Source organism: Rhinolophus sinicus, linkage group LG05, assembly GCF_036562045.2.
Source record: "Rhinolophus sinicus isolate RSC01 linkage group LG05, ASM3656204v1, whole genome shotgun sequence".
Classification (NCBI taxonomy): domain Eukaryota; kingdom Metazoa; phylum Chordata; class Mammalia; order Chiroptera; family Rhinolophidae; genus Rhinolophus; species Rhinolophus sinicus.
The window spans coordinates 101,759,683-101,784,985 of record NC_133755.1 but is presented as its reverse complement, the minus strand read 5'-3'; the positions used below and the strand labels follow the sequence as shown (position 1 = coordinate 101,784,985).

The 25,303-nt window shown below is 36.7% G+C and overlaps 1 protein-coding gene across 1 annotated transcript in view; it reads right to left on the bottom strand.

Annotated features, from left to right (window-relative positions):
* Window positions 1-25,102, bottom strand: part of PRIM2 (DNA primase subunit 2) — a 325,345-nt gene extending 300,243 nt beyond the window's left edge. The window contains exons 1-5 of the mRNA XM_074333142.1: window positions 25,028-25,102; window positions 24,106-24,270; window positions 22,187-22,290; window positions 19,366-19,445; window positions 17,882-18,002 (exon numbers count right to left, since the gene is read on the bottom strand). Of these exons, the coding sequence (XP_074189243.1) occupies window positions 17,882-18,002; window positions 19,366-19,445; window positions 22,187-22,290; window positions 24,106-24,259 (459 nt within the window). The 5' untranslated portion in view covers window positions 24,260-24,270; window positions 25,028-25,102. The remainder of the gene's footprint in view (window positions 1-17,881; window positions 18,003-19,365; window positions 19,446-22,186; window positions 22,291-24,105; window positions 24,271-25,027) is intronic.
* Between the last annotated feature and the right edge of the window lie 201 nt (window positions 25,103-25,303).

The window sequence follows — 25,303 nt, the reverse complement described above, 5'->3', positions numbered from 1 at the left end:
AGTTGATTTTAAATAAGAAAAGCCATCTTTGAAAGGTCCATTTAGACTTGTGCTAATAATCAGCATCTGCCTCTAATCAAACTGAAATGACTAGCAAATTAAACCCTTTAATTAGCATTTTGCATAATGTCGGCAAATTATGCTTCTTAGGTTTAAGAAGGTGAAACAGGGTGAATTGATGTGTTAGATATTCCTTTAAATCTTTATTAATTATCTAATTTTACCACATATACAGGAAAAATAAAGAAATATAAATTAAGTTCAATTTGGTTTGCTAACACCTAGTACATCACAATACTTAGGCTAATTCTGTCATTCAAGGCAAATTAACATAATACTCAGAAGAGAAGAAAAAAATTTTTTTTCAGTTTTCTCCATTAAGTCTGCAAGAGGTCAACTTTACCCAAACCATATTTAAATAGCATGATTTTTAAAGGAAGGAAGGAAGGAAGGAAGTTTGAAGGAAGGAAGGATGTTTGAAGGAAGGAAAGAAAGAAGGAAGGAAGGAAAGAAGGAAGGAAAAAAGGAAGTTCGAAGGAAGGAAAGGGGAAGAGAGAGAGGAGGGAAGAACTTCTTTGCACTTCCGCCATTCAGCACTGCAGAAGCCAAGGTTAATTTCACTAGACATTCAATTATACAGTTTTAAAGAAAAGCACTCATAAAAAGGTGAGTAACCTATTAATATTCTGTGTTAGACAAAGAGAAATCAGAGGACAATATAGTAGCAAAGCTGCCATCACAAGCCAAGCAAACCCATTATTTTTATCTACAAGAAACTACACTCTCTGAAACACAAGTGATGCTTATTTTTTTTTTAGTATTTCCTCTCTTAACTGACTCAAAACATCCTGTTAGCTAACAAAACAAAAATAAGCAATTCTGAGATTTAATAAACAAAGTCAAGTAGTAACAAGCGCTTAAGGGATGGTGGAGAAAGCATACAGTATAGTATCATTTCTAACATATATGAAACCCCAACTTCCGATGAAGATATACATGGTCTTGGAGTTAGCCCCTGTCTTCCAGAATTAATCCTCTCATAAAGAAAACAGCCAGCAAAATTCAAAAGTAGACTTTTCTCATGACTACAGATAGCAACCTAAAATCTTCAAATAAGAGCCAGCTTGGTGGCTCAGGTGGTTGGAGTATCGTGCTCCTAACTGCCTAAGTCACCAGTCCGATTCCCACATGGGCTAGTGAGCTGCGCCCTCTACAGCTAAGATTGTGAACTGCAGCTCTCCCTGGAGTGGGGCTGCCGTGAGATGCTGGAGGCTGCTGGAGGCTGCTGTGTGCTGCCCAGTGCTGACATGAGCCGCGGACCAATGACTGGCAACTGAATGCCTCAGCTGGGGGAGCACAGGACTCATAATACCAGCATGGGAGAGGGAGCTGTGTCCTGCACAACTAGACTGAGAAACAACAGCTTGAACCAGAATAGTTAGGCGAAGAAGAGGGAGAGGGGGAAAGGATATACAATAAACTAAATGAAAACTGAGACAGAATAAGAAAAAGGTGTCCTTTCCAAATGCAAATGCCAATCTATCTGTATGCAGATCCCACTGCACATCTCGGAACAACCTGCATCTAGAGAACCAAACAATAGCTCTGATGTACACTAATCAACCAAACAGTTCCAACATTGTTTCTTTAAGGACTTGCTCAAGTGGCAATATTTTTAATGTAATTTACAGTGCTTTGCATCTACAGGTACTGAGAAAATGTCAGTCAGTTCAATGACTGGAAAAAATCAAGTCTTCATTCCAAAGGCTGCTTTTTTCAGGCATTTCATAGTGAGTCTCAATTAGACAAGGAATCAACAGCCTAATTTTGAGCAACTACAGCTCTGAAGTGATATGACACACACCCAACTGAAAATACTAATTTCTCTTAACCCTTAAAATATCAAGAGGACAATTAAAAAGCAAGTGTAAAAAATTTAAACTCTAGGTGTATAAGCATCTAACACATTTAGTCTTTTTCGTTTACTATTTAATAAACCCCTCTAACCCTTTAGTATTTTAAAGGAGAAGAAACATAGAGACAACTGCAAAGCATGAACTTCATTTCACTATTTTTTTCCCTTCTACACTAAACGTACTGTTGGAAGTTAAAGTATAGTAGTGCTTTGGCTCCCCCACATGACACTTCTACAGCATAATAATCCTGTCACAGAGAAAAGAAACAGATGCTAAATACAACTGGGTTCCTTGTAGCCCACGTTCATCAGAAGAAATGTGTCAAGTACTAGGTTCAGTTTTAGTATCATCATCCCTCATTTACCCCACTCTCTACCTAATCAAAGAAAAATATTATACATTCAACCAAGAGTTTATCTCTAAGTCACAAAAGGTGAAGGAATTATATAATTAAGGAACAAATGAGAAAAGTGAAACTACTGTATCCAAGTTTGCATCACAAAGGAATTAATAGTCAAGAAAAGTGTTTTCTATAAAAATACCTTAAAGTGAATTAAGTAATTATCACAAAAATTAGTTCCAGGATTACAACTCACCAGACCTTCAAAAACCAAAAAGTTCTAATTTGAGAAGTAAAAATATTACTGCTAATAAGATCACTTGTTTAATTTTAAATACTATTCAATACAACTTCTAAAGTTAGAAGTATCATTCAGTTCTGTTTTATATGCACAACCAGTGTTTAATAAATAATAATATAGTTAACCTTCAGTGTTTACTACATGTCAAGCCCTATACCACTTACATAGATCATTTCATTCAGTTTCACAACAATCCTAAGAGGGATATATTATTATATGATGGTCTCTATTTTATGGTAGAAGAAAATGAGGCATTCAAAGGTTAGGTAACTTAACCAGGGTCATTAAAAAAAAAACAGTATGAGATTAATTTTCCCAGGTCTTCTCACCCTTGGCAATCTTCCACAACTTCAAATACTACTGTTACGTCGTATTTTGATTATATATTTCTGACCATGACTTCTTGAACACAGCCTAACATTTTGAATTGTTCACTGCCTATCTCCATTGGCCCAACAGCAATTGACTCACAATACTTTCACAATCAAATGTACTATCTTATCCCGAAACATACTCCTATTCTTTATCTCTACCATCACTAACATTACACTATTCCAGTACTCTGTGTATCAGATAACTTGGAGTCATCCTCACTTCACATTCTGTTAGTCATCAAATCTTCAGGCTACTTCTGAAATGTCTACTATATCTGCCCACTTCTTTCCATTGCCACAGTCACTTCTATAGGTAGTTCAGACCCTCACGCAGTCCCTTCATTTGGTCAGTCATTCACTCAACAAATTCCCCTTATTTAACATTAACACAGAAATTGACAATATCTCAACAGAACTCCATATTCTACTACTTGGCAATCATTTTTTTAAAAAAACTTTTAATCATAATTATAGATTAACAGACATTATAAAAATAGTACAGAGAGGTACCATGAACCCTTCAGCCCATGTCCCTCAATGGTGCATCTTACATAACTATAGTACAATATTTAAACCAGGACAGGTGACGTTGGTACAATGTGTATATAGTTCCATGCCATTTCATCACATCTGTAGATTTGTGAAATGACCACAATTGAGAGTAATTATTTCTACCCCGAGGGTCTGAGTGAGAGCTAATTAATCTCATTAAGCCTTTAATAGACTCATGCTCATGTTCAGTTAGTAGGCAGGTTCACTAGAAGATACGGGAAGTGGTACCCAATATTACCTGGCAATCTTAAATCTCAATTTGGGTCTCAACTCTCCACTTCCTTATTCACTCAGCTACGGCAGTTATCTTCCTCATACTAGATTATAACATATCAGTCCACACCTCAAAAACCTTCAACAATCCCCCTGCCCTTATCCTACCTGGCCAGCCTCATTTTCTACTCTTCCCCATAATCTAATGACAAACTTCCTTATCATAAAAATATACAACCCAAACCAAGATTAATGTGGGAAACAGTACATGAGTATATTTCCTTGAAATAAAAAAGGGAAAGAAATAGTTAAAATAATGTTAAATGAACAGAGTATATATATGACAGCTAGGAGACCCCCAGAGGGGTAGGGGTTATGCTCTCTGTTTAGGAAAAATGACATGATGACACTATGTCTGTGTTCAAGCTGGAAACCGGGAGAAAGAACGACACTGTGTTAAGGAAGGGCCATCTGCTGTTGTTGGGGGGGAGGAGGGGGAAGCCCTCTGTCATCAACCTGTCCTCAGAACAAAGCTCCAGCAGCCACTTAGCTTCCACAAAGAGGCAGGGGACCTCCTTCTAACCTGCCCATCCCATCCCAAACCGTCCCTCAGGTTTATCTTCAGGACCTGCAGACTGACAAGTTAACTAAATGTCAGCGGTCCTCAGTCCAAAGGCAAAGTTCTCTCAACCGTTTATGATGCTTGGAATTCCTCTATGGCATTATTCACTCATCATCACCACCATCATCATGAATTAAAAAGTAAGTAAATATTGAAAAAAATAGAATTCTTTTTATCATTAATATTCCTCAAAACTGCTATTTTAAGCCATAATCATAAATCATAAATATATACTGTCCAGGAATTATTTCTATACAAAGGTCATCTGAAGAGCAGAAACCTCCCTATGTGGACAGCACAATCCAGGGAAGAAGGCGCGTTCACTATGCTCTATGTTCTATGAAGACAGCCCCAAGGGGAACAGAAAGAACTGAAGGTCCCGCCCCAGGCGTACCAAAGGATCCGTGTGAGCAGATAGTCATCTTGATTCTCTGCATCTGAGAAGTCCACTTGCCCTGTTCCACTGGGATATTGGGAAGCTCTGCATTCACAACATATGAAGAGCTTTGAACCCCGTTTATGAAGGAAGGGGACTACAAAGAAGTATTATTGTGATGCTGCTTTTGGCTGTTTCCTTCATCTGCTATGCTCACACGTTGTTGTGGGTACTGAAAGTACGCAATGTTGAGGATTTAATTTAAGATTTGACAAAAACAAAATAGGAAGACATGCAGATATAACTTTAGTTATGTCAACAGTGTGTCTGGGATGAGAACTACATTAGTATGAGTGAGGTAAACAATGTTTTCAAAAAGAGGATAATTCCATAAATAAATATAAAAGAAAAATAAAAGCAAAGTTACTTAAAACAAAATAATGTATATATGCTCAGGCACCGTGCATCAAATGATGTGATCAAGTAGACACTGTACCCATTCCTAGAAACACTGTGAATGCAACAACTATGAATGCAGACTGGTAGTGTGTGTGTGTGTGTGTGTGTGTGTGTGTGTGTGTGTGTGTTTTGGTGCCTCAAATACCACATCAGTGAAGTATTTTCACATAAAGGTAAACAACTCGCAGAAACATTAGGAACAAAACAAAGTATAATCTTCCATCAATTCACACCGTAGTTGCATTCCACAAAAAATCAGGGTATATAAAACCATGGGAGGAGGGAACATTTTGTGTTTATTTATAAAACTGTTTGGTTCTAGATTCAGATCATTAGAAAACAGTTTGGTTTTTGTTTGTTCTTTTGGTCCACATAAATGTAAATAGGAACATTAAAAAAATCAAGCAGGACATGGGAAAAGTCATTGTACAGAACTATCCAGTGCACAACAGGTGTTCCAGCATCTCCATCTCCTATCTACTAAGTCTGCATTCACAGTTGTTGCATTCACAGTGTTTCTAGGAATGGGCACCCACAAATCATTGTTACAACCATCAAAAACACCAGAGATGTCCAGAATACCTAGTAGGGGGGTATAGCCCGCCCCCCGAGTCCAGAACCCTTTGTCTGAAACAAGAAGCTGTCCTCCTAAAAGGGAAACAACCAGTGGATGTCCACAATTCTTCCTTTCCTCACCTGTTAAATTATTCCTATTTCAAGCATGAATCTACTCTTCAAAGTGTTACATACCTCATTGCTCAATATCACTATGGTCACCTTCGAAGTACTCCCCTTGGGAAGCTATGCACTGACGCCAGCACCTAGTCCACCCTTCAAAGCAATTTTGGAACTCTTTATCTGGAATGGCCATCAGAGCTGTCATCATATTACCCTTGATGTCCTGAATGTCATCAAAATGTGTTCCTTTCAATATTTCCTTTATCTTTGGGTAAAGAAAGAAGTCATGGGGGTCCATATCAGGCGAGTAGGGAAGGTGTTCCAATAGTTACCTGTTTACTGGCTAAAAACTCCCTCACTGACAGTGCCACGTGAGCTGGTGCATTGTCGTGATGCAAGAGCCATGAAATGTTGGCGAAAAGTTCAGGTCGTCTAACTTTTTCACGCAGCCTTTTCAGCATTTCCAAATAATAAACTTGGTTACCTATTTTGAATTTGGTTACCTATATGAATTTGTCCAGTTGGTACAAATTCATAATGAATAATCCCTCTGACATCAAAAAGAGGTTAGCAACATTGTTGCACCAAGTTTGTGAACTTAATTGTGAGACTTCTACAATGTGATCAAAGACATGTTTTTTAAAAAGGTACCAGAGAAGAAAACAACAAAGGATACAGAAAAGCCATAAGCCAGATAATGAGCCCCTCAACGACAAAGTTGTGTGAATAGAATGTTTTCCTTAGAGGCAGCACACATGTTATATTGGGAAAACTACTTCGGTATAGTTAATATGTTTAGTTTCCATTTCTGCCAAGAACCATCAGCTAAAATAAAACATCTTAGTAAAATTACAGGTAACGATTTAATTTCCTACATTAATGTAAATCTCTAACCTCACACCTGTGTTTGTATATTCCTTTTGATGGGTCCTGACACCTTAAATGTCAGCATCTTTTCCACTGCATTTCATTCCTAGTTAAGGTCTAGCTGGGAAGAAATCTGCTCATATATTTTGTAACATGCTCTGTCATTTACTCATACACATTTCAAAAAACCTAGAGGACTGATTTTTGGGTTCCAGTTCTATCACTTAACTCTGGGGAGGTTACTTAACCCCTTAGAGCTTCAGTTTCATCATAGAGCTGTTGTGAGGATTAAATTATAGAATCTACATAAAGCATTAAGCTTAGTGTGTGGCACTCAGTAAACAGACAACAAATGTCAGCTATCTCTGTCTCCTTACATCACTGGGCAGACGAAAACCTTAGTAAATCCACTGCTCATTCAGTATTCAACAAGCACTCCTTCCTTAGGGAACAAGAACCCCCCAAACCCCCCATGAAAGTTCCTAAACAGTCCTCTGGATTTTCTAACATTTACACGGAGGCCTTACTCCTTGGATCAACTAAAAGGATTTGGAAAATATTTAGCTATTAGGCTCCAATATAGATGACAGAAGGTTTCTCTTGCCCAAAGGCATCATGGGACACTGGAACTGGGAGAGCAAAGATGAACAGGAAAAAAAAGGCAGCGAGTTGGCAGGGATCAATAGCTGGTGTATGGCACCACGACTCTGAAAGCCAGGAAGATTAACCACCAGGGGCAGGTAGAAAGGAAATGGAGAGAAGTGCAGAATAAGATTTTTCACTGCTCTGTCTGCTTTCCGAGGGGTAGGGAGTGGCAGGATGGATATGTTAATTGACAGGGCCTGGGCTAATTAAATAACTTGTTACTGCAACTACTTCCTCCTGCCTTCGTAACTCAGATTTAGCCATTCAGTGCCTGGGAACACAAAATTATTTCTCTCTCTTTTTTTACCTGCAACTCCAATTAGCCCTCCACATCCCTGGTTCTTACCGTCACTCAAAGACCTAGCATAAGGCAGTCTGGCCTAAGGCTGAACTAGGCCATGACATGACTTCAACTAAAAAGTTTCAATTTTCAGGGCATTTGGGAGGGAAAGGAAAAGTTAGGAAGATTACAGAATGAAAAATAATGTATACATTAAAAACTCAGTATCATTGTTTTTGGAGCACCTTCAGAAAACATGAGTAACACTTTAAAATGTAAATGTTTAACTACAGAATATAAGAACACTAATGACGATATTTAGTATAATTAATTTCGCTCTTTCAGGATCTAAATACTAACATGAATATAACATTGTAAGATAATTAGGACACAACTATATGTGGGAAACTTTGACTAACTTAGTCATACATTTTCAAGGGCAAAGTCATAGGCAAGAAGTCTTCAACAATGAGAACACAAGAAAGTCTATATTCAAAAGCTGTACGAAAACTTTAAAAAAGAGAAATGACTCTTGCAAGTTATTTTGAAAATTTCTGCATATGTGAATTTTAGCCTTCAAGGGTAATTCAGCTTGAAGTTTCACATTTAGTCATAGCTTCTCTAGGTTTAAACTATCTTATAATGAGCAGAATTTAATTTTGTAGCTTGATAAGGAAAATCCAAATTCTGTGAATTTCTGAAATATTGCCACTAAAGACCATCTGCCATGGTGTATTTTTACAATTATATGCATAAATGGTTAGGCCTCAATTAACTAGAAAATTCAGTGAAACTTTTCCTCATTCCCCAAATATAAAAGTATAGATACCCATCAAATATATATAAAATAATACAAGGTTTGCTTCCATAATTATTTCATTTGAAAAAAACACTGTGAGAGTAAAAGCATTATAGTATTTGTGGAGTCTGCTTATAGAAAGGAAGCCCTGTGTCAATGCCTTCATTTAAATCATTTGGAAAGAAGTTAAGGTTATGCAATTGTAATAGAAACACATAAAGAGCTCCGTCTGAATCATAAATTTTCCTATATAAAATACAGAACAAATTGAAATTTATTAACCAGCATAATCCCTCAAATTCAGTTCAATAGAAAAAGCTAATTTCATATATAACATATATATTTCACCTAATATTTAGCCCCGAGAAAGGATAAACATTCCATGTTACTGTACTCATCTAAAAGATCACCTAGTGTTCATGAAACAAAATAGAGGCAAATTTTTTGAACTGACTACTGCTTTCTCTAGAAATTAATTCAAACATTTACTCAACACAGACAAAGAACACCATGTTTAGAACCATTAAGTAATGCAACTCAACCTTGCCTACTTTACATTCTTGGAACATAAAATGATTTATTTCTTCACTCTGGAGATAAACTTGACCCTTCATCTGATTATTAATCCTTTCCCCCTCCGTTGCTTTTAGTTCTGCAACTCCCACTGAGAATGTTGAGAGTGTTGTCTTACGATCCCACTTCACTCTTCTGCAGACTCCTTTCCACTGCTGTCATAGTCAATGGCTTGTCAGAAGTCTTGTGAAAAGCTTCCAAGTTTATCAAACACATTTGTTCTCTAGAGTGTTTCACTTTTACATCTGTGTGTCCCGTCCTCAAGTACATCACCTGACTCTCTACTGGCTGAAATTTATTCTGTGTCAAAAAGAGCGAGTAAAGTTACACATATTTCTTCTTTTTGCACATTCTTCCTTTCTTCCACGTTAAAATCACCTTGTAACTTATTAACAGGCTTATAATAATTTGTAAACATATCTCAGAGAGTAGTTATAAAGAGAGTCACATATATTAAATGAATGGCACTTTCATATTTTAAGTAACAGAAATGGGAGTTGACCACAATGATGAATGCATATTCCAAAAGAGCTACAACAGCCCAAACTGAATCAACTATGAAAATGATGTAAGGGCCAAAATGATCAGAAAACCATGGCTTCCTTAACATCAACATACAAATATCTAAGAAATAACAATACACAAGCAAACATCAAAAATTATTTTGAAAGTCTACATATGTAAATCTATTAAATCAATGTTCCAATGTTAACTGGATAAAGGCATCCAAAAGTTCCTAATAAATTCATACAACTGACATTTTTAATAACAAATGACAAACTAATTCATGTTTACTAAAAAGAAGTTATCAGCCAAAAATAACATGAAATAATTTCTAAGAAGAAATTAAGATTTCAAGCTAAAAGGGATAAGAAACAAATTTTAAAATGTCAGGTTCAAGATAATGAAAACTATTATAAAATAAGCAAAAATAAATAATTCAAAGTTTCACATGTATTTGTTTTCAGTGAGCAGGGCAATAAGGTTATCAGCCGCACTGGCTTTCACTCAAAAACCCGTATTTCCTAAACATTTTGACAATTGTATAACACAAGTTCTATTTAATATGCAGTGCAGTTTTCATTTGTGACCTTCACTGTCCCTGCCATCTGTACTATTCTAATGAAAAACATTCTGCCAATAAATCTACTGGCAATTGAAATCAAATAAAAAACATTTTCTGACGGTCCTGAAAAGCTTTTTAAAAACCAAAGTGAATTATAAGCTGCTGTCCAGACTCTGAACTGCAAAAGCACGGAGACTGTTTGCCTGTGAGGCTGACAGCTGTCAAAGCCTGACCTTTCCCTAACTGGTCAACTGAAGAAGCGCTAATAGAATCTGTTTAACCTTACCCACTCACCTTTAATACGAAACAAGAGTAAGTCAATCAACTCAGCAATGAGAGAGCCAAAACAGTCCCCACAGACAGCAATATTTACTCCTAATCCTTCCTAGAAATTTCAGATTGAAAATTCGAAGTATTTATTACACATAAGTCAAAAAAATGAAAAATACCAGTTTTCCTTTTTGAATACTTCGTATTAAGGCTTTCTGTTGTATGTCATAAAGATTTAGAATCTACTAAACCCAAATATAGACTAAAAAAGCCAAAGTATGAAAGCACTACCAGAGCCAGAAATAGAACACAGGCGTCCCAGATCTGGTAATTAGCCCCATTCACCTCCTCCAAATTTTTATCAAATAAAATTATATCAGCCGTGACAAACTGAACAAAAACAAAACTTAAGAGAAAAAAAATGATGCAAAGAAATAATTATCTCTTTTTGTACATTCTACATCAAAGCAAAAACAATGCAATTTGGTTATAACACTGCATCTCCTAATGTAAAAACGTATTTTACAGAATCAGATCAACAGCAAAGGCACTGCAGCATTAATGACACTGAAAAGACAGAGAAATGCACACAAACACAGCACACATACACACTTGGGAGTCCACACAGACTCTAAGATGTGTGTGCCAGCAATCCAGCTTCTGGGACATGGAAACAAAGATGGCTCCCCACTCCCCACTGTTTCTTTCGGCCTTGACTTAGGCAGCAGACTTATACATCAGAAACCAGCTTAGGCGACAATCAGTAACTGTTCCCTAACCATTGCTTTGTCCTGAGGGTAAAACATGAGACCTGCGTCTAAAAACACCACTTCAATCTACTTCAGCACAACAGTTTTTAAATGCAAACAGAATATTCTAATCAAAGTGAAGAAAATTTGCATGTTCCTATTAATGAAATGATAAAAGTACGGAGAGGGAAATCTGCAAGAAGCTAGGGGCAGGCTCAATTACCAGTATCAGATGCCATGGAAGAGAACCAGAAGACGAGGGAAAAGGTCTCTGCCAGGAAAATGATTATAATCTACCACAGGAATGATTTTTCTGACAGTCCCCCTCCAATGCTTTCTCCCTCTGTCTTCCATGAATCTCCACCGGTTACAAACACTTGATCAAGTTTTATATTCTAGTGTTTATTTCAAAAACAAAAGGCATAATGTTTTTCACATTCTACCCAATGTTCTGATAAACTTCCTAAGAGTACCTACTGCCTCCATCCTATCCCGCCACTGAACATCACTGAATTAGAAAAACACAAGAAGCCCAAGTTACTGTTCCTTTTAGAATCTGTATAGAACACCCCCTCCCCACGACACATAAATGTGGATGTTAATTCTCCCTTCAGTCAATCTTTCAATTTTATCCATATTTCTACATCTTATTTTAATGTATATGTTTATTATAATGTACCTCAAATGACCTGCTGAATGAAACACAATAGGAAGGAAGGAAAAGAGGGAAGGAGGGAGGGAATGCTGAAAAGAAGAAAACTGATATGACCTCAGAGAACAGAAAAAATCATGAATTAGAAGCACCATATACAAAAGATGAAAGATGTAAGTCAAGGAATGCAAAAAAAACAAAGAAAAGTCACCTTAGTGATCAGTGGGCCCCTGGCTGTCTGATACAAGAATATTAGCATTAAGACATAAATCACTGTGGAAGGAGATTGGAGGCTTCCTCTGAAATATTGACTTTGGCAGGGGTCATCCAGCAACCGAACGTTTTTTAAAAAGTGATCTAATAAGGCCCACTACTAAATAAGTGTCTCATACACTTGCACATGTACATAAAGCCCAATCTGCCAATCCACTTTTTAGTATCTCAATAGTAAACAAAAACAAATAGTAAAGGATCATAACACATTCAAAGAAAACATTCAACATGAAAGACTAAAACAGATGAACTAAAGGAATGGGAAGTAGACAATGAAAGGAGCAAAAGAATACATGAATAACCTTCAAAAATACAGAAGATATTATATTCATGAAATGAAAACAGAAGGAACATTTCATAATGATAAAAGGATTGATCCACCAAGAATATATAACTACAGACATATGTACACCTAAAAACACAGCCCCAAAGTATATGAAGCAAAACTGACAGAACTGAAAACAGAAATAGACAATTCAAGAACAGTCAAAAAAACAAAACAATAATGCTTAAAGACTTCAGTACCCCACTTTCAATAATGGATAGAACAGATAGGCAGAAAAGCAACAAGGAAATGGAAGACCTGAAAAACACTATAGACCACTTAGACCTAACAGACTATCTACAGAACACTCCAACCAAAAGCAGCAGATAAGCATTGTTTTACAAGCACACGTAGAACACTATCCAGACAGGCCATAGACTAGACCGTAACATAAGACTCAATAATTTTAAAAGGACTGAAGTCATACAAAATATGTTCTCAGACTAAAATGCAATTAAATTTTTTTTAATATCAGTAACAGAAGGAAGTTTGGGAAATTCAAAAATATGTAAAAATTAAATAACACACTCCTAATAACCAATATGTGAAAAAAGAAATATGGAAATACTTTGAAATAATGAATATGAAACACACCATTCTAAAACTCATGGAACGCGTCTAAGGGAAATTTATATAGCTGTAAATGTCTACATTAAAAAAGAAAAAAAACACTTCAAATCAGTAACCTAAACTTCCACCTTAAGAAACTAGAAGAGAAGAGCAAACTAAACCCAAAGTAGGAAGGAAATAATAAAGATTGATAATGATAATAAAGAGCAGAAATTAAAGAAATAAAGAATAGAAAAATAGAGAAAAATCTATCTCTCTCTTCAGTCAAGTTAGTTATTTGAAGAGATCAACAAAATTGATAAACCTCTACCTAAATAACCAAATAAAAGAAGACTCAAATTAGTAAATCAGAATGAAACAGAAGACATGATTACCAATTTTACAGAAATAAAAATTATAAGGGAATTCTATGAAAAACTTCATGTATCAATTAGATAACTTAGATGAAATGGACAAATTCTTAGAAAACACAAATTACCAAAACTGATTCAAGAATAGAAAATTTAAATAGATCTATAACAAGTAAAGAGAATGAATTAGTAATTTTAAAACAACCCAAAGAGAAGCCTAGGCCTAGATAGATTCACTAGTAAATTCTACCAAACACTTGAAGAATTAGCACTAATCCTTCACAACCTTTTCTAAAAAACAGAAGAGGAAGAAACACTTCACAACTCATTGAATGAGACCAGTATTGCTCTGATACCAAAACCAGACAAAGACATCACAAGGAAACTACAGACTAATATCCCTTATCAATAAATACAAAAATACCAACAAATCAAATGTAGCAATATATAAAAAGGATCATACAGCATGACCATGGGCGCTTTATCCCAGGAATATACCAGCAAAGTTGGTTTAACATCCAAAAATCAATTAATGTAACATGCCATATAAACAAAATAAAGGACAAAACCATATGATCATCTCAAAAGGTACAGAAAAAGCACTTGACAAAATCTAGCAACCTTTAATGATGAAAACACTTAACTAAAATTAGAAAGAAATTTCCTCAGTTTGGTAAAGGGCATCTACAAAAACCTCATAGTAAACACCATATGTCATAGTAAGTAAGCATCATATGTCATAAAAAAGACTGAATACTTTCCTTCTAAAACCACAAAAGAGACAAGAATGTCCACTATTGCCACTTCTGTTCAACACTGTACAGCTTCTAGATAGGGAAATTAGGTAAAAATAAAGAAATAAAAAGCATCCATATTTGAAAGGAGTAAGATTATCTCTATTTGTAGAGACAAAATCTCCTAAGGAATCTAGTAAAAACTATTAGAACTAATAAATGACTTCCATAAGGTTGCAGGATAAAAGATCAATATACAAAAATTAATTGGATTTCTATACACTAGCAATGAACATTCAAAAAATGAAATAAAGAAAACAACTCCATTTACAATGACATTAAAAAATGAAATACTTTGGTATAAATTTAACAAAAAAAGTACATAATTTTGAAGAAAATTTTTTTAAACCTTAAGAAATAGAAAAATATCCAATGTTCATGGATCAGAAGACAATATTAAGATAGTAATGTTCCCCCAATTGATCTACATAGTCTCAGTAAACCCAATCTGAATTCCAGCCGTCTTATTTGTAGAAACTCACAAATATCTCTAAAAATCATAAGAAAATGCAAGAAACCCAAAATAGCCAAAATAATCTTGAAAAAAGAACAAAGTTAGAGGACTCATATTTCTCAATTTCAAATCTTAAGAGAAAACTACAGTGATCAAGACCACATAGGACTGACATAAGGATAGACATACAGCTCAAAGAAATGAGTACCGAAATAAACCAATTTGTGGTCCACTGTCTTTTGACAAGAATGACAAGACAATTCAATGAGGAAATAGCCACTTCAACAAACGATGCTGGGACAACTGGATATCCACATGCAAAAGAATGAAAGTGAACCCTTATTTCATACTATACAGAAATTAACTCAAAATGGACCATAGACTTAAACATAAAAACGGAAACTATAAAACTCTTAGAGAAAACCATCGGAGTAAATCTTCATGACCTGCCTTTTATCAAAGCCTTCTTCGATATTAACACCCAAAGCACAAGTGACAAAAGAATAAAGTAGATAAATTAGACTTCATCCAAATTAAAACCTTTTGTGTTGCAAATGACACTATCAAAAAAAAAAAGAAATGACAACTCTCAGAATGGGAGAAAATACTTGTAAATCATATATCTTACAAAGGACTGGCTTGCAGAATATGTAAAGAATTCTTAACACAACAAAAAAGGAAAACTCAATTTGTAAATGGACGAAGGATTTGAATAGACATTTCTCCAAAGAAGACATACACATAACCAATATGCACATGAAAAGATGCTCAACATCATTAGTCATTAGGGAAAAGGCAAATCAAAAGCTGACTATCACTTCATACCCACTAAGATGGCTATATTCAAAAAACAGGTGACAATTGCTAGTGAGAATGTGACGAAACTGAAATCCTCATACACTGGTAAGATATATAATAGTGCAGTCACTGTGGAAAACAGTTGCATAGTTCCACAAAAGTTTAAACACAGAATTACCCCATGACCTAGCAATTCCACTCCAAGGTATATACCTGAAAGAAATGAAAAAATATCCACACAAAATCTTGCACACAGATATTCATCACAGCATTATTCATAATAGCCGAAATGTTGAAATAACCCAAATGTCCATCAACTGCTAAATAGAGAAAATATTATTTGACAATAAAAAGGAATGAAGTACTGATACATGCTACAACAGAGATGAAACTTGAAAATATTATGCTAAGTGAAGGAAATCAGTAACAAAAGATAAGATATGATTTCATTTATATGAAATGTCCAGGATAGACAAATTCACAGAAACAGAAAGTACATTAGTGGTTACCAGGGGATAAGAGAGGGAGAAATGGAGACTGACTACTAATGGGTATGAGTTTCTTTTTCAGGATAAGGAAATGTTCTAAAATTAGGTTGTGTTGATGGTTGCATAATTCTGTGATTACACTAAAAAGCAATGAATTGTACAGTATAAAAGGGTGAAATTCAAGATATGTGAATTCTATCTCAATAAAGCTATTACAAAATAATCATACTTGTGATCTCACTAACATGTGGGATATAAAAAAGGCGAACTCATAGAAGCAGAGAGTAGAATGGTGATTGCCGGGGACTGGGGGGCAGGGGATCGAGGGGGGAATGAGGAGATGTTGGCCAAAGGGTACAAACTTCCAGCTATAAGAGGAAGAAGTTCCGGGGATCTAATGTACAGCATGGTGACTACAGTTAGTATTACCGTATGGCATACATGAAAGTTGCTCTGAGAGTAGATTTTAAATGTTCTCACCACAAGAACAACAACAAAATGGTAATTATGTGAGGTGAAGGATATGTTAACTGACCTTACTGGGTTAAACATTTCACAATATCTACGTGTATCAAATCATCACACTACACCCCTTAAACTTACACAATGTTGTCTATCAATTATATCTCAAAATTGGGGGGAGACATCTGATGCTATTTATATAAAGTTCAAAAACAGGCAGAATTAATTTATAAGTCATGACAGCGGTGACTTTTAGGTGGGAGACAGGAGGTAGTGAATGGGAGGAGGCACGAGGGACACAGGATGACAGCAGTGCCCTATTGCATAAACTTGGTAATGTTTACTTGTGAGACTTCATAGGGCGGTACAGTTATGATTTGTGCACTCTTCTGTATACGTTATACTTCAATTCAAAAAGTTTTTTAAAAAGAAAAAACATCGTTTTTACTTAAAAAAATTATACTTGACAATATGTGAAGACACTCTAGAACAAAGTAAAATCTTCTCAAGGACACTTTGTGTCTATGACATAATAAAATCAATAACAATAAAATCAAATTTCAATAACAGCAAAAGACAAATTATTATTAATAAGAATGATAAATTAACCATAGCTAATATTAGCAACGAACTTCGCTAAGGATCAAAGTTAAAAGCAAAGTGGAAAATGCATGGGGTTTGGGTGAGCAGATCCTGGGCTTGGCACTTTTCCATGCCTAGGTAGATGTTATTTAGAAATCTCATTGGCTCTTGATGAGAAATGACAGAAATTGTGGAAAGTGCCTTCCTAGCACATAATAGATATTAAATGTCTATGGTTTATTTACTTCCTTCATGGAAACTCTTTTTTCAACTCAATAACCCACACCGATTCTTACTAGAGAGGGTAGGTACATCTTCCACTTCTCAGATAGGACAATGTCTTTCACCTACTCCAATTTCTACTTTATTTTATTTTGGCCTAAAGTCACCCATTCTCACACAGAAGTAGAATCTCAACCAGTCCTACTACCAGCTGACTGCTCTAAATATCTTCCAAAACAGAATTTTTCTATCTCCCATCACAGCATAAAGTCACCTAAAACACATAAATTCTATGTCCACCCACAATATTTATCCCTGCTAAACACATCCCAGACATTGCTCCTTTTTTATATAATTAGCACATGTAAATCATTCAGATTTGTCTGCAAAATTATTTTTTAGAACTATTCAGAGATTTTACTGACAACTGACTTTTAAAATAAAGTATTAATCCCTCTCAACTTCATTATTAGAAACAAGTACTAGCACTTCTGTTTTCTTAAATGCATTATTAGCTTTAAATGTTTGGCCTAGACGATTCTGGTTAAAGATAAACTTTTATAAATTAAATCTTCCTGTGCTTGCATTAATCACATATTTAATAGAGCAACTAAACGTGAGGCTTTAGTATAAGGAGCCCCATTTCTTCTAGTCACGGAAAGGGAAAGGTTCATTACCATGCAAAGACAATTGTGGAAAGAATTATATTATTTCAGGCAGGTTCTTAGGCAGAAAATGTAAAAAGAACAAACTCATTAATACCACCACTTAAAGCAACAGGGAGGGATGAATACTGAAAGCAACTGCAAATGACTACAAAAATATACTTACAGCCTCAAACTGCAAATGGCTATCCCTTAAGAAATCTTGAATTTTGTCCTTGGGTAAAATACTGAATCGAAATCGAAGGAGATCCATTTCTTGTTGAATAAACCAGCGTCTGAGATCTTCACTGAAATGAGATGGGAAAATTGTTAAGTATAAATGAAAAGTCCAATGATTATTTTAAAAATCCACCAATTAGTAATTCTAAGAAATTTCTATGAAACAATATTCAAACACAAGCAAGATGCCAATAGAAGTTAAAAGTATACAAGTCCTAGAGTATCAATATCACACACCACAATATTCCACGGATATGCTGAATATGGGGAAGAGGTGTTATGAACATAAAATTAAAATAAATATATACAGAATACTTCAAGCCTAGCTGCATTATCAAATAATATTAAAAAAAATAGTCCACTGCATTAATGTAACAGCAAAATAGTCAATTACATTAAAAAATGGGGCATTCCTTCTGTCTAGGGTGGTTTCATCAATGCCAAATGAACCCAAATTTTTAAAGGTAACTTTCTCTCTTAATAGATTATGATCAGATAAACTTCACAAAGTAAATTTTGCTTACAGCTTTGTAGTTAATCATTTCACAAAATTTAAGATGCACTGTATACCTCAATTTTTTAAAAGCCAACATACAAATACTGTATGTAAATTTACAAGACAGACACATAGTGGGTATTATTGTTGTTATAATTATGCCACTGTATGTAAAATATGATTTAGTTGTTTTTTTTCTGAAGTGACTCTCACATTGTCAGCAATTCATTTACAGCATAAATTGCATAAACTACATATGCTTTTTTACAAAAGAGAATATCTAGGACCAAAGCTGGTCAATAATTTCTCAGTTTTTGTCTTGGGTAGTAAACAACTCAATATTTTGATTTGATAAGCCTATTAATTAAAAAAAGAAAAAGAAAAGAAACTTGTATGTTATTTAGCCAAAATTAATACAGCAAAAAAACGGTTAAAAAAAAAAAAGGCAACTAACTCCTTGTCCCTCTGGGTGGCACTGTTGACTTATAAGAAATCAACTACCAAAGGAAAAGCTCTTAATCCAATGGTCACTAACCCTTTCATCCCAACTTCTAAAAACCTGTATCTAATTTAAGTGTGTATTTGATTCATTACTTCTTATAAATATTACTACTTTTTTTTGCAAATAAAATATCAAAAGTCCTTCTTCCTAATGAAATCCTGTCCAATTTTAAATCCCAGATGAAGTCTCTCCTACAAAGTTAAAAAAGCATTTCAACAAGGCAAAATTTGCAATAGAATTTTTTTCCGACATTTTGTAGTAAACAACTTGTCTCAAACAATTCGCTGCAACAATGCTCTGCCCATGAACCACTGGTTTCTGATGTTATTCTGAGTTTTCTCCCACATTCAGTACAGTACATGTTAGCTTTCCATGGACCAGTTTATAACCCAAGACGTCAGGTTTGACTGTGAGAGTATAAATGTATACTTACGACTGGCAATAAGCAAGGCGCACAATAAAGTGAGAAATATGGTCTCTTCTTCTAGGTTCATATTCATCTTCTAAGTTTTCCTTAAAAATAATGGCACATGAATAAAATCAATGCATGAGAATAGCAAGAGGTGTAAAGAAATACTGAGTCAGCATAAGTCAATGTAAAGTAAAAGTTTCAAAAACACAAATTTCACAATATGCATTTCAGGATAATTATCGGTTTACTTAAGTTAGCCATCAGGCAAAACTGAGAACAGATCTCATCTCAGCAAAACCTCCTGGGTTTGGACCACACCATTTTGTTCCTATCAGCAACTCCTCTCTTAACTTTCTATCCAGCATATACCCAGAGCACTCACCACTTCAACTACTTCTCACAACAACCCTCAACTTCTTGCTTTTCCACCTTCCAGCAAAACCTTGATTCTAAATTAATCGATAGCTATATTCTATAGTCCTATTCCCAAAATGCTGAGAACCTCTGGAGAAATAATACACAACTATGGGAATTTGGAATATTAAAAATTCCCAGCCTATAAGCTCAAATGGACCTTTACCAACAGCAAGCTTGAACAACCTTATTCAAGACCAAAACAGTAAAAGCAAGCGTGTCTTGAGCACTTATGAGGTCCAAGGCACAGTTTTAAGCATTTTTAACCTATTAACCCATTCAGTCTTTTAAAAAACCCTATGAGGTAGATACTACTTGCATCCCTATTTAAAGCTGAGGAAACTGGGGCACAGGGAAATCATATAACTTCTTCATGGTCACAAAACCTGTAAGCAGCAGTGCTGGGATCTGACGCATAAATATCTCTTTCTTCACTTCTTAGAAAGCTGTTTCAGTCTTCACTGGCTGACCCAAGCTCCCTAGCACCCCACCTTCCCCTTCTCTCTCAGCAGATGACTTCACCAAACTTGCAGAAAATAAAGGCCACCAGGCTGACTTCAGCTCCACGCTTCTGTGCCCACATGTTGTGTTGCCTTCCCTTCCTTCTCCATGGACAAAGCATCTGTCCTTCTTCCTACGGAAAGCTAATCCCTACACGTAACCCTGCAGCCCACCTACTCTTGCTCTTGGTTTACCAAATGCTCTCTCAAAATACCTTCAAGCTCCCCTCCTCTTCTAGATCTTTCTGCTTAGCTTATACACATGTATAACTATCTCCTGCCATGTATGTATGTATACACATATACATACTCGTATGTGTCTATCTTCTCTTTTCCCTATAATTTCCTCTATATTCAGCTCTGTTTCTCCCGTCCTTTCAGCTGAATATCTTAAAAGAGTGCATATTCCATATCCAACTCCCCACCTCCCTTCTCCAATCACTGTCATCATTCAGGCTTCTACTTCTATTTACAAAGAGTAGAATCAATGGATTCTGTATAACTCATCTTACATGATCCATCCTAAACTTCTGAGACTGCTGTGGTTAAGTGCATTACAACATTTTGGAGACAACAGCCTCGGATTTGAATCTTGGCTCCATCATTTACTATCTCATAAGCTTGGACAAGCTACTTAGCCTATCTATAACTCAGTGTCCTCATCTATAAAAGAGGAATGCTAATAGTACCTACCTTATAAGATTGTTGTCTGGATTACATGGGTTATGTGTGTAATACTCTTAGAACAAGCTCTGGGGCATAGTAAGCATAACAGAAATGTTTGCAGTTGTTATTCCTTTAATGTTATTATCAGTATCATGATCATTATTGAAACTCCTGCCTTCCTTGGCTGCTGTGACACTATCATCCTGGCTGATCTCCTGACTCTCAGGCCGCTCCTTCTCTGACTCCTTCCCAGACTCCTCCAATTCTGCTTCACCTTCAAACTGGCATTCCTCATGTCCTGCCCTCCATCATCTTCTCTTCTCACTCATATATTTCCCTATAGTGCTCTCACCTACTCCTAATGATTCCCACCTTCCACTTAAATCTATACTCCCACACCAGATTGCTCCGAAGTCCAGACCTGTATGCATATCCAACGGTCCACTAGACATCTCCACAGGCACCTCACAGTCATGTCTAAAACTACACTCAACATCTTCCTTCTAAGTCTTACTTCTCCTCCTGTGTATCACATCTCAAAATACCGCTACCATCCATCCACCTTGTTGTCCCAACTAGAAACCCGCGTGTCATTCATAACTCTTCTCTCTTCCTTCTCCCTGCAACCAGTCACCAAAATCTTTTGATTCCACCTTAATATCTCTTCGATCAGTCTTCTTCTCTCCATCTAATTCACTCTCATCATTTCCATGCTCCTAACTGGTTTTCCTACCAGTATGAGCCTGTCAATCTGCTGTTGGCAGTCATTTTCCCAAAATAAAAATCTAATCACATCCATTAAGATGCAATTCCAGTATTACTTCCTCTCGGAAGCCTTCCCGAACCACCCTACTTCTGAACTGGCTGATTACACGTGCTACTGGAGTTCCTGCATCACGCGTCTAATAACAGCATTCATCATCCTGTAATGCACAGGAACATTTGGCGGTGTCTGGAAACATCTAGTGGGTAGAAGCCAGGAATGCCACTGCGCATCCTACAATGCACAGGACAGTCCCTGCAACAAGGAATTATCATGCCCAAAACGTCCACAGTCCCAAAGTTGACAAACCCGGCCACATTATAATCATCTGATTCCAGGTTAATCACCCGTAGTAGACAATAGGTACCTTCAGGCAGAGTCTCTGCTGTATTATCTTTATGAAAGCCCTGTGCCTAGTACAAGACCTTTCCCACAACTGATACTCAGTACATGAACATATACAAACTGAAAGAACCTTCCTTTCCCCTCTTTTACTTACTCTGAAGGAAAACTTGACCCTTCGAAGCTCAGCCTCCAACTTATTCTGGTATTGCTCAGTTCCTTTCACGTAGCTCACACCAAGATTTTCAACTGCTTTTAGCACTAAAAGAAAAAAAAATCATTACTAAAAGGAAGAAAAACATATAAATGCAAGATAATTTTTAAAAACTAAATCCAAAACAAATAATATCTATCGATAGCAATTCCATAAGTACTTGCTTATAAAAGATGACAAGTTGTAACAGTTTTATTTTCTGAAAGTACATTATACTAATTATATATGTTTAAAGATCTTTATGAATCTTCATTCATGGGTAGAAAATATCAATGTCCCACAGAATAATCTAATACCAGGGGTCCTCAACCAGGGGGAAGAGAGGAATAGTGGATAATCACTGCCACACTGAGCCATTGTGGTTGAGGAACAGAAAAAGGTGCCCATATGGAAAAAAGATTAATGTTTGAATCAATGTTTGCATCATTCATGTGGAGCTGCCTGTTAGGGAGTCTGCTTCACTTACTCAGCACATACTCATCAGAAAAATAGCCACTCCTTTCCGATTTAGCACAGGAGAAGAAGCAAGGCCCTCCAATCACCCAAATGAACCATCCTAAATAGATGCTACATCCTATTTAAAAGTTTCTAAAGCCCCTTATCAATTCTTCTTCAGATGAATTTGTCTTCCATCAATACAGAAAGAGGCATTTTTTAACTCACGAACAAAATGCTTCTAAAATAAATCCTGAACATAAACCTATGTCCCATAGGTACCACCTTAATAAGGTATCCCAAAGCAAACTAATTATCTTCCCCCTAGCCCTGCTTCTCTTCTGGCTATTCTCATCCCCACTACTTTAGCCACTCCTACCTGTTCCCTCAATGCTCACATCCAAACAGACCAAATCCTGTCAACAATACCTCCTCAGTGTCTTTTAAATCTCTCCTTTCCCATCACTGCCACTGCCAATGCCTAGTTCAGGCCCATACAAGGGGAGACCCTTCTAAGTGAAAAACCCAAGGTACACTTTTCAGTCATCATCTTAATCTCTATGAAACATCTGGCACTGCTAAGCTTCCTAAAACCCCTTTCTCCCTTGTCAACCCTCTTTCATTCAACAAAGAGATACTGAGTCCCCTCTCTCTGTATCAGATCTCATCCTGCTCCTCTAAAAATGATGAACATTATCTCATCTCTTCTTATGATTTTCCCACAAGGATATCCTGGAACATAAACTCTGAAGACAGTGCCATTATTTGTTTCAGTTCATGCCAAGCTCATTCCTTTCTTCCACCAATACACAGAGGATAAGAAGGCCCCCAGTACAGTTGTCACATCCTTCTTACACCCATTACACCATTAGCGTGGCATAAATTGCCCTTGGTTATCCATACTTCTCCATCTACCCTGAACTTGTCAATGTTCCCACTAATAAGACATTCTCTCTCATGCCTCCAAGCCTTTGTACAGGTCATTATCTCTATCTGGAAAAACCCTTCACATCTTCTGTGTTGAGAAACTTCTACTCAACCTTCAAGGTCCAGATCACATTTCAACTTCTCTAAGAAGTCTTCTTTAATCAGACCTAGTCACTCGCACCTCTATGTTTCAATAGCACTACTACTTACCTCTAGTACAGCATTTAAAATACTAAATTATAATTATCATTTTGGACGCCTGTTTCAAAGATGAGAATTACAGTATTCATCTCAAAATCCCTACCACCCAGAACACAGTGGACTCACCAAATATGCACTGTACAGTAAATAAATGCATACCAAACCCTCAATAGCAAACCTTCAATAAATATTTGTTGAATGAATTGCTTAACGAAGGAAATAAATTACCCACACTCATTCCCACAAAGTATAAGTGAGGTTCTCAAGAATATATAAATTCTAATTCAAATATCACTCACATTTAACTCTATCAATCGCCAAGTTTTCAAACTCCATCAAAGAGATGTTTTCAGAAGGCGGCTGCAAGTAAAACTGAAGGCTATGAGGGTAGCAAGTATTCCTCTGATCACCTATCAACCTCTGTTTCTTCCGCTTTGCTCCAGAAAACTCCATCTTGTTAGCTTCTAAGGAAGCACATAAAAAGATTGAAATGATGGAAAGTGGAGTAGAAAACAAACCTAAATAAATAAATCAATAAGTAAAAACTCCACACGCACAGGAAAAAAAAAAAACGAAGTTGAAGGGCATGCACAAAATATTAACAGTGGTTATAACCCCTGGGCGATGTCTTTCTGTATTTTCCAGATTTTCAACGAAACACCTGTAACTACTTTGTAATGGGGAGAGGAGTGTGCGCTAGAGAAGATTGCAGGTGGTGATCCCAACATGAAAATCAGGTGATGTTGCCTGCTCATTACAGGTCTGTGTGCTACGGTCCTTAGATCTCCGCAGTCCCAAGCGTTACAATGAGGTTTCCTACGTGCTTCAATCCTGAACTCGGAGGAAAGCGCGCTAGATTTTATCCATTAAGAAACTTAATGGACAGGGTCCAGTTACTCACTTCCTCTTTTGTGACCCTGGCAAACAGAACAACTGTCTGTCGAATCCAGTCTTTCGGAACTCCCTTTAGAGAGCATCCACAAGTTCGTTATAAAAATTCCTACTCCCATCCTACCCGACTCTCCTCCGGGGAAGCTGTCTACTCCACTCACCGGCACCTCCGTCTCTGCCCCAAACAACTAACCAGTACCCAACACCCCTATCCCCCGCCAGAGCAACACTTCTGCTCCCACCGCCCGCAAAGCCCTCTCCCTTCTTTCTCGATGAGCGAGCCTCAACACCAGAATTACTCTCCATCCTAAATCCACGGGTTTCTCTTACCTGCAACGACACCAAATGCGAAAAAACACCCGCCTGCAGCTGGTTTCCCGGGTGGCGGGAGATTTCACTTGTCAGGAAGCGGAAGTGATGACACAAGTCCCGCCCCCTGACGTCCCGCCCACCCCGCGCGGGCGCTCAGTGGGCGCACCTGGGAACGTTTTGTATGGGGATCCCGTAGCTTTTGACAGTTGACATTGGGGTGTTCGGATGCTAGTGGCAAAAATTTCCACACGCCGAAGAGTGTAGTATCAATGACTCTGGTTGGGGACGCTAACA